Source organism: Rhinolophus sinicus, chromosome 14 (genome assembly GCF_057876585.1).
Source record: "Rhinolophus sinicus isolate RSI-liver-muscle chromosome 14, RSI-T2T, whole genome shotgun sequence".
In the NCBI taxonomy this organism is placed as follows: Eukaryota; Metazoa; Chordata; class Mammalia; order Chiroptera; family Rhinolophidae; genus Rhinolophus; species Rhinolophus sinicus.
The window spans coordinates 18,446,891-18,456,781 of record NC_142514.1 but is presented as its reverse complement, the minus strand read 5'-3'; the positions used below and the strand labels follow the sequence as shown (position 1 = coordinate 18,456,781).

Here is a 9,891-nt window from a genome sequence, read left to right as displayed (position 1 = left end):
CCTAGCCCAGCACCTGGCATGTACTAAGTGCTTAGTATATGCGCATATGTGTTGGTTGATGAATGAATGAATGAATGAATGAATGAATGAATGAATGAATCTTTTGGGTGGTACCAGAGCTGTGCCAAGCATGACTGTGATCTGTACCAACTCTTCCATGAGGAGCAGTTGAAAAATAGAGCACTGGAGTCAGGAGACTTGGATTTGAGTCCCACACTGCCAATTAGTGGTTGTGTGACCTCAGGCATGCCACTTGACCTCTCTAAACCTTGGTTTCTTTATCTGTAAATTGAGGATAATGATCCCATATCTTGAGGTGTAAGTTTAGTATGTAAAGTGATCTGGTGCCTAGCAAGTATTCAGTAAATGTTAGCATTCCTTCCTCTGCTGGGGCATGGAGATTGTGGGTCAAGGGTTTGGAGATTCTGGGCTCAGCCACAGAAGGTTTCTTACCTATTTCTTATCTTTCAAGAGAAGGCAAAACAAATAGCAAGCAACTGTGCTAACCCTGCCAGTGACTTGCCCAAAGTCACACAGCCAAGCAGTGGAGTAAGCAGCAGCTGCCCTCCTTGGGGGCCAGAAGAAGCCCCTGATCCCAGACAAGACGGAAGGAGGGGACAAGGGCAGGATCTTGCTTGGGCTAGGCCTCTGGAAAGAGGAAGTGGCTGCTCTAGTCTGCAAGTCAGGATCCTGGGTTCTAGTCCTAGGTATGTCAGAGGCAAGCTGGTGCCCTTGGAATGTAGTGTAGAGAAGGCTGAGAAGAGGCTGGCTTGAAAGATTACTAGCAGCCCTCCAGGAAGCCCCTGCCAGACGTAGCTGCAGATGGTCCTGAAACCCTGGGTCAGGAACACCAGCCCCCTGTTCCAGCTTCCTCCATCCTCCAATTTCGCAAAGGCCCTGGGTCTGCACAAGTGTAGTGGAAAGGGCATGCGCCCAAAGATTCTGTAGCCCAGGGTCAGCACCAGGGCCCGACCTGTTCACTGTGTGACCTTGGGGGAGTCACATGCCCTCTCTGAGCAGGTTTCCCCACCTCTGAACATGAACATGAAGGTTGGCCAGGCTGTGGCTGGCAAAGGCCAATAAGAGTGCATTAAAGAATCTCTACCTTGGTATACTCTGAGTTTGCTACTTTTCTTGGACTCTGAAAGATTGTGGGAAAGCAGGAAGCGTGCTGTGTTGAGTTGAACAAGTGGAGCAATTTCTCTGGGCTTCTGAAAATAGCGGATGACCAGGACCAGGCCAGGTGATTTCTAAATTCCTTGCAGAGCCAAAAACAAACAGCCAAAACAAAAAAACAAAAACTCTGGATTTTCTTAGTGGTCCGACACCGCTACAAATCCACCGGTCACTTTCCCCCGGCCGGCCCCTAGAGGGCGCAGTCCCTTTAAGTCCAGGCCTGCTCCGCCCCGGCCAATCACCGTGAGCAGAAGTTCTTTAAGGACCAAAGGAGGGAATTCAGCCCGAGAAGGGGGCGGGGCAAGGGCGTGCCTTCCAGCCAATAGGAATCTCTCTAGCGACTAAGCTCCCGCTGTTTGACAGCTTTCGGGACCAATGGGCATGTCGCCCGCGGCCTATAAGAGTGGGCTGGGCCCCGGGCGACAGGCATTAGGGTCGGTTGGCTGTCTCCTTCGTGGGTGTACCCTGGGTTTGCCTCGCCCTACCTGCCGTCCGGTCCCTGCAGCTGCTCCCCGCGCCTTGGCCCCGGCCCAGCCGCTCTCCCTGCCATCCTCCCCTTAACCACCCCCCGGTTTCTGCCGTCGGGGCCCCGGGGCTAGGCTAAGGATGCCGTCTGGGAGCGGAGCTGAGAGCCGGGACCAAGCAGCTGCACAGGTGGGGACGGCTGCGGTCTCGGAGGTGGTCACGGCCACCCAGGCAGGCGGCGGCCCCGACCCGGAGACCTCATCCGCCTCCCTCGGACGGCACCTGAGTGGGCTGGGCTGGCCACAGGTGAAGCGACTGGACGCGCTCCTGAGCGAGCCGATTCCCATTCACGGCCGCGGCAACTTCCCCACGCTGAGTGTGCAGCCCCGGCAGATCGTGCAGGTGAGAGGACGCTGGGTGGGGTGTCTGGGGTCTATGCTGCGGCTCTCGTGGCTGGAAGGCACCCGGAGTCGGTTCGATTTCCTGGCCAGCTAGGGGGAAAGAGACTCAGAGGACAAAATCGCACACCATGTGTCTTTCTCCCTGCGCCTCACAGTCCTCACCCACTTAGCTTTCCTGTCCCCTGCCCCTGGGGAGCCGCGATTCCCCTCGGACCTTTCACCCAGGTCCTGGCTTGGAGAGGGGAGGAGAATGAGGAGGGACCCAGCGGCCAGGGAAGAACTGTGTCAGCTGCGAGGACAAAAGATGCTAGGTAGCTCGTGGGACGGGCAGGCGGAGTGACGGGGGTGTAGGTGTGCATGCTTGGGTCCAAAATAGTTTTTTTTCATCCCCAAATCGTTGTTCCTGGGCCTCACTCCCACCCCTTCCCTCTCTCAAGGTTCTGGGGGAAGAATACCCTGTGCCCCAGACAGCCCTTGGCTCAAGAGCCCCCTAGCTAGATGTAGATGGAAAAGCCTAAAAATCCTGACTAGGACTCCTTCCCTCTCAGTTGAGGTTGTAGCAGGAGATTAAGCACCAGACCAGACCTGAAGGCAACCTCAGGTGTCCAGTTTAGGTGTTTTTCCCCATCCCCGGGATTCTAAATGAAAGCTGGCCCAGCTCTCAAGCCCCATCTCTGTCCTGAGGAGTGGGAGAAGAGAATTCTGGCAACCCCTCTCTTCTTCAGATTCCTCCTTCCCTTAGCCTGACTCTCAGCAACATTAAAATTGCTCTTTCATCTGTATAGCCCAGGTACTTTCACACTCTGAAATACCAGGATATGGCAATTGTTGTACCCATTTTATAGCTGGGGAAGCTGAGGCCCCAAGAGGGGCAGTGAGCTGCCTAAGATTACCTAAACAGGTGAAAATCAAACCTAGAGGATCTTGGGTCTTCCCAGGAGTGGCTGCCACAATTTCAAGGTGTATGAACCCCTTCCCCAGCTCCCAAGACTCAACTTCTAGGTCTTAGGGGTGTCTTCTGGTAAGAAGAAACCAGAAAATCAGCCACACATTCCTGCGCATTCCTACCAGCAGATGGACTTTCTGGGAGGCAGCCTATTACCGTGTTTCCTCGAAAATGAGACCTAGCTGGACAATCAGCTCTAAATGCGTCTTTTGGAGCAAAAGTTAATATAAGATCCAGTCTTATATTATATTATATTATGTTATATATTATATTATACCTGGTCTTATATTATAGTAAAATAAGACCAGGTCTTATATTAATTTTTGCTCCAAAAGACGCATTAGACCTGATTGTCCAGCTAGGTCTTATTTTCAGGGAAACAGTACTAGCTAGGTGAAGCAGGTTATTGCCCTGCCTCCTGCTGCCTTAGTTTCCACAGTGGGGGAGGGGTGCTCGCTTGGGATTTACCCAAGGAATGGGAGGGAGTGGGGGCAGATTCCCCAGGGCTGACTCATCCGAAGCCCAGTGGCACTTCACAGAGGCATTCCGTTGTCATGGGGTAATTAGGAATTCCGTTGAGGCTTTTCTCCCCAGGACAATCAGGTCAACCTTGGATCCCCAACTGCTGTACCTCCAGGATTGTTGTCCCAGGCACCGGAGGGGTGGTGGGGAGCTCAGTGTGGCAGCTCCCCTCTGCAAGGAAGGGAGCACCCTGCAGGAGAAGTCCCTGCCCTTGTCAGTTTGGTCCAAACTGCTGCCTGCTCTGTGCCAAGCCCTATTCAGGACACAAGGACATAGATATGACTGGGACCCAGCCTTCCTGCCTTCCAGGTCCTCCCAAACAGGTGGAGGAGACTGCAGGTCAATAGGAGCTGACTTTACAATGCGATAATAGTAGGTAGTAGTACAGTGTCCTCCTAGACAAGGGTCAGAGACATCACAGAACAGGATGCTGCCAGCTGTGGTGGTGAGGGGCAGCAGAGACTTCAGAGCTGGACTGGGAAGTTGGACATCTGGCTTCAGGGTCTGCATTGTTGTCTGTTCCCTCTGCTGGGCCCAGTGTCCCCATCTGTTCAATGAGGATGGGTTGGACTGTTCTCTTTCTGGTTCTAGAATCCAAAGAGAATGGGTGCCTTCACCTGGCCTGTACAATTGCCTCCACAGGAAAGAAAGACCATCGCCTGGCAGGAATCTGCAGCTGGCAACTTCACAAGCTGTTGGGAAGTGTGTGGTGGGGGTGCTGCATCTTGACTTTGAGCTTCTCACCAGTGCTGAATTGCCCTGCAGTTCAAGAATTAGAATCTTTGTTCTTCTCTCCCCAACAAGGTTTCACTTACAGCAGCAATCTGAGTGGCTAAAGATATTCTAGCTTGTACTTAGGCTAGGGAGACCCACTCTTCTGTAGGAGGTCCCCTATCTTCTGGGAGGCCTGGTTCTAATTAAGCTCAGCCATTTCTTGGCTGTGTGACCTTGGATAAGTCCTTTGCCCTCTCTGGGCCCAGAGGATTGAATTAGACAATCTGATCTCTCCAGCTGCAGCTAGAGGGCCTGCATTAGGAAGCTCTGAATACGAATTTTATAAGCCTCCTGGCTGACAGCACCTACAGTCTCCCTACAGATCTCAGGAGTGGCTTGGGAGCAGAGTGGTTCTGTGGAGGGCCTTGGCACAGGAGAAAGGAGGGTGCAGCCACTGCCCCCTCCATGGCTGAGAAGTCTGATTCAGGAGGCTCTAAGCTGCCCTGCAGTCCTTGGGTGTGGCGGTATCTGGGGATTGACTGCCAAGCTGGCTGTAGTCACACCTGGGAAAGAGACAACAGCCACTGTCTGGCTGACACAGCCAACCCCATGGCCTGACGCAGGTGATTTAACAAGAGTACTGCTACCTACTCACCAGGCTAGATGCCATGCCCTGGGGTGGGCATCAGCTTGGGAGTAGGAGCTGGCACTGAGTAAGGCTTAGTCAGCTCTACTAGGATTTGGGGAGGGGGCTGGTCTGTTCTGCAGGTCTGGCAGGGTACTTGGGACAAGATCTTTGGCCCATTTCTCTCCTTGGCCTACATGGACACAGCTGCCAGGGTGTGGGTGAGAAGTCCCATAGGCTGGACTGCAGCAACTGGCCCCTTACCTCCAGCCTCCCGTCTGTCTGACAAGGGCATCCTCCAATCCCCACCTTCCTGCTCCCCAACTACTCTGGCTCTGGGCTTCAGTGACTGGAGGGTTAGCCTCACTTTGAAATTTTGAAAGGGAGAGAGGATTCTGGTCTCTGTTCCTTCTGAACTGTGGGATAGTAATGTGGTAGAAAGAGAGTAGACTTTAGAGTCAGCCATACCTGGATTTGAAGGTACCTCTGGATGATCTTGGGAGGTGACCTCACTCTTGTGAGCCTGTGTCCCCATCTATTCCTTGGAGATCATAAGACCTATCCCCTATAGATCTGGTGAGAAGGTCCAGTGCCTGGCACCCAATAAGTGTCTAACCAATATTCCTCTTCCCCTCCCCCAGCTGCTCCCCATTCCAAGTTCCTGATGGCCAGTTGGTTAACCTCTCCCCACCCCCCATAACCATGACAATACCTTCCCCTAGTCCTCCTCCAGGAAGCCTTCCTGGAGGGAGCCGCCCGCCTCAGATTGCCCCACTGCAGCTTGCTTCCTCAGCACTCAGGTACATTCTTTGCAGTAATTCCCTGGGAGGCGAGGAGGGCAGCCTGGCCAGTGCTGACTTGGCAGCAAGGGTGCAGTATCATTCAGGGTAGGAATGCTGCCTGGTCTCTTTCAGGATGGTGTGTTGAAGTACTCTGGGTTGCTGAGAAAATTGAGTGTCTAGCCTAGCTCCTCTCCAACTGGTCCTAGCCCCAGGAAGACAGGTTCTAGAATCCAAAGGGAACAGATGTCTTCACCTGGCTTGTATAATTGCTAGAGGAGTAGGTTCAAGATGACTTGCAAATTTACTTGTCATGTTCCTGTATCAGCACATAGGGTCTGCTATGTCTTTTTCCATTTGGCTTGGGAGGCTTCCTGAGATCTTGACCCATCCCGTCTCCTAAGAGCGGAAAGGGTCTGGGTTTTAACTTCCAGCCCTGCCATTTCTGAATGACTTCCCCTCTGAGTCTTAGATATTTCGCTACTGTAAGCCTCAGTTTCCTTATCTATAAAATAAGTATAATATTTGCCCTACTGGGTCCTTGTTAAGATGAATTAAGATGAATGTCTCATAGTCAAAAGAGTATGCATGGGCTTGAGAATCCAACTGACCTGGATTCTAGTCTCAGCCTGGCCACTCTGACCTTGGACCTGTTTCTTAACCTCTCTGTGCCTCAGGTCCCCATCTGTAAATTGGGATAATACTCAAACATAGGATTAACGTGAGGAATAATGTACCATGTTTCCCCGAAAATAAGACCTAGCTGGACAGCTCTAATGCGTCTTTTGGAGCAAAAATTAGTCTTATTTTGCTGTAAGACTGGGTATAATATAATATAATACCAGGGCTTATATTAATTTTTGCTCCAAAAGACACATTAGAGCTGATTGTCTGGCTCGGTCTTATTTTGGGGGAAACATAGTAGTAATACATGTAAAATGACAACTATATTCTCAATATATTTGAGCAGTTAGCATCATGTCTGGCACCAAACTGTTTTACTTGCAGTTTTAGAGAGGTAGAATAGCATATGGTTAAGACATGGGCTCTGAGTTTAATTCCCTGCTGTGCATTCACCAGCTGTGACCTTGGGCAAGTTACCTGGCCCCACTGTATTTCCATTTTCCCATCTGTAAAGTGGGAATAATTACTACGTCACAGAGCTATTGTAAGAATTGCATGAGTTTATATCTTAATGTCTAAAGTGCTTAAATCACAACCTGGCTTTTAGTAAATTCTATGCTTGTGTTTGCTGTCATTATTGCTATTCTTTCCTCCAAATGGGCCATTCTCCAGATTAGGAAATCGAGGCTTAGAGCGTTAAATGTCTTTCCAAAGGCACAATAGCTGCTAAGGGGTCAACAGTGGTTGATGTTATTGTTACTATTACATAGAAACCTATAGTGGACACTGGGGACCCAGGCTCCTGACACCGCTCCCTCCTGCCGTCCCCTCTGCAGGTTGTCCGCAGCAGCCTGGAGGCACAGGGACTGCTCGTGCACGGAGTGCGGCTGCACGGCTCTGCTGCCAGCCACGTGCTGCACCCCGAGAATGGCCTGGGTTATAAGGACCTGGACCTAGTGTTCCGTGTGGACCTGCGCAGCGAGGGGTCCTTCCAGCTGACCAAGGAGGTGGTGCTGGCTTGCCTGCTGGACTTCCTGCCGGCCGGTGTGAGCCGGGCCAAGATCACGCCACTGACACTCAAGGAGGCATACGTGCAGAAGCTGGTGAAAGTGTGCACAGACACGGACCGCTGGAGCCTCATCTCGTTGTCCAACAAGAGTGGCAAGAACGTGGAGCTCAAGTTTGTAGACTCGGTCAGGCGCCAGTTCGAGTTCAGCGTAGACTCCTTCCAGATCATCCTGGACTCCCTGCTGCTCTTTGGTCAGTGTTCATCCACGCCCATGTCTGAGGCCTTCCACCCCACAGTGACAGGCGAGAGCCTATACGGGGACTTTGCCGAAGCCCTGGAGCACCTGCGGCACCGAGTCATCGCCACTCGCAGCCCGGAGGAGATCCGAGGTGGCGGCCTCCTCAAGTACTGCCACCTTCTGGTGCGCGGCTTCCGGCCACAGCCCAGCACCGACGTGCGCGCCCTGCAACGCTACATGTGCTCCCGCTTCTTCATCGACTTTCCAGACCTGGTGGAGCAGCAGCGCACACTGGAGCGCTACCTGGAGGCTCACTTCAGCGGGGCTGACTCCGCCCGCCGCTACGCCTGCCTGGTGACGCTGCACCGGGTGGTCAATGAGAGCACCGTGTGCCTCATGAGCCACGAGCGCCGCCAGACACTGGACCTCATCGCCACGATGGCGCTCCAGGCGCTGGCTGAGCAGGGTCCGGCTGCCGCAGCCGCCCTGGCCTGGCGCCCTCCAGGCCCGGATGGGGTTGTGCCTACCACTGTCAATTACTACGTGACCCCTGTGCAGCCTCTGCTGGCCCGCGCCCACTCCTGCTATCCCACCTGGCTGCCTTGTAATTGACTCAGACCCTGGCCAGAGGGACAGCCTCCTCAGATGGAGTGGGGCCTCCAGGAGTGTGTGGAGGACATGACCAGCCTGTGCCAGGTGGCCCAGCACTGCTGCTGGTTTGGCTTGAACTGAATAGACCAGACTCCCCCAAGGGAGGCCCCTGGGGGCTTAAGTCCAAACGGGTCCTTGGCAGATGGACCCTTTGCTTATTGTACCACACTTTTAGACCAGCATGATTGTGGGGTACAGGAGCAGTTTGTCTTGGGGATCGATTGCCTTTAGGAGATGAAGCATGTTTGGGGAGGTAGCCTCAACGTCCATCATCTTGGATTGATTTCTTGTGGCCTAGAAAGGGTCTTTTTGGCTAGGACCAGCCTTCAGTGATCCAAGGGCCTGCAGCCTACACAGCAGCTAAAATATGGTATGTTATGGGAACTAGTCACTTTGAATCAGGCTGGGCCACTAACAGGGCCTGGTGGTCCACCCTGGCTAATTACTGGGAGGAGGGAAACTGAAGCAGGAGGCCGATACCTGGGTTTGGAGAGGGATGTGCCTGGCGCAGTACCTTAACACCGCTAGCCTGAGCTGTTGAGTTTGGTGAGCAGGAGCCAAGTGGCCTGGGGTGGGACACAGCCCATAACCCTTTTGGGGGATTGCTCCCTTCCCCCATGTCATGAGGAGCCCTCCTACTTGGGAGCTTATTCTTCAGAGAGTGTGGGCCCAAAGGGGCCACAGGCAAGTGCTCCCACCCCACTTGCCTGGTTACCGGGTCCTCACTTGGGGGAGGAGAGCCATGCCCAGCCTCTTGTTACTATTTTGCACTCTTAACACCTGCCAATAAAGATTGTCTACACTGAGCCTAGCACCATGCTTTCTCCTGGGAGAAGGACCTTCCATGGCTGTGGGGGCTGTGGCTGCCACCCCCAGCCTAAGTCTGGCTTATATTGTGGGAGGCTTACGTTTTGGGATATGTGTCCTAGGCTGTGGCTGGGGGGAACGCCCCTCCTTCCCCCAACACCAGCCCCAGCTTGACAATGTGCTAGGAGCTCCTGTCCCCACGCAGGACTTGCACCTGCACATTGCCTCAGCAAGTCTCTTATTAGAGTAAGTATTTCAGTGTTTCCTACCTAGAGTTCTAATGACCCCAGACCTGGCCTCACACTCTGGTACTCAGGGCTGCCTGACCCTAACTCTGACCGCACTACCCCCACCCCCACTCCTTCCCAGGAAGCAGGTGGAGAATAAGCTGACTGAATCCAAACTAGAGACCCCTCCAATAGTGGCAAGGGAAACTGGGAGACTTCTAGAGTCCCCCAAAGCCAGAGCCTAGGTTTGGCCTCCCTACCTGGGAGAGGTTCCCTCAACCCTCTGGCTCCCTCTGTCATCCCCAAGTGCTGACGGGTACACTTTGGTTTATTCCAAGCAGATCCCCTAGAGGGGCAGGTCTCTCCTTTCCAAACCCACTTGGGGCCATCCCAGGCTGGGAGTGAATGTCAAGCTCTCTGGGAGCCATTCCCGCAGGCATTAGTCAGTCATGGGCCTCAACGCAGCCCACTCTGTTTACCCAGCCTCTTTGATCCAGGGATTGCAAAGCCCTTAACACATTCAGCCTCATTAGTGGCCTCTGAAGTGGTGGCTTTGATGGTTTCAGCCGGGGTGGAAAAAACAAGTCCATGGAGGAGGCCCCAGGTCACCTGGGTGAACCCAGCCGCTTCACCTGCTCAGTGGGTCCCTGCTGGGCTTAAAATGGTTTGAAGAGCCAGTGGAAAGGCTTTCTTTGCTTGGTGACTGA

The 9,891-nt window shown here is 53.3% G+C and overlaps 1 protein-coding gene across 1 annotated transcript; it reads left to right on the top strand.

Moving 5' to 3' along the window:
* Positions 1 to 1,594: 1,594 nt before the first annotated feature.
* TENT5B (terminal nucleotidyltransferase 5B) lies at positions 1,595 to 8,956 on the top strand. Its single transcript, XM_088790661.1, has 2 exons — positions 1,595 to 2,043; positions 7,089 to 8,956. The coding sequence occupies exons 1-2, from the start codon at positions 1,783 to 1,785 to the stop codon at positions 8,109 to 8,111; spliced, it is 1,284 nt and encodes a 427-aa protein (XP_088646787.1). The 5' UTR covers positions 1,595 to 1,782; the 3' UTR covers positions 8,112 to 8,956.
* The last annotated feature ends 935 nt before the right edge of the window (positions 8,957 to 9,891 follow it).

Excerpts from the sequence above, each read along its gene's own strand:
- TENT5B (XM_088790661.1), top strand. The coding sequence starts at position 1,783 with ATGCCGTCTGGGAGCGGAGCTGAGAGCCGGGACCAAGCAGCTGCACAG. Across the intron at positions 2,044-7,088 it reads AGCCCCGGCAGATCGTGCAG|GTTGTCCGCAGCAGCCTGGA; the intron begins GTGAGAGGACGC and ends TCCCCTCTGCAG.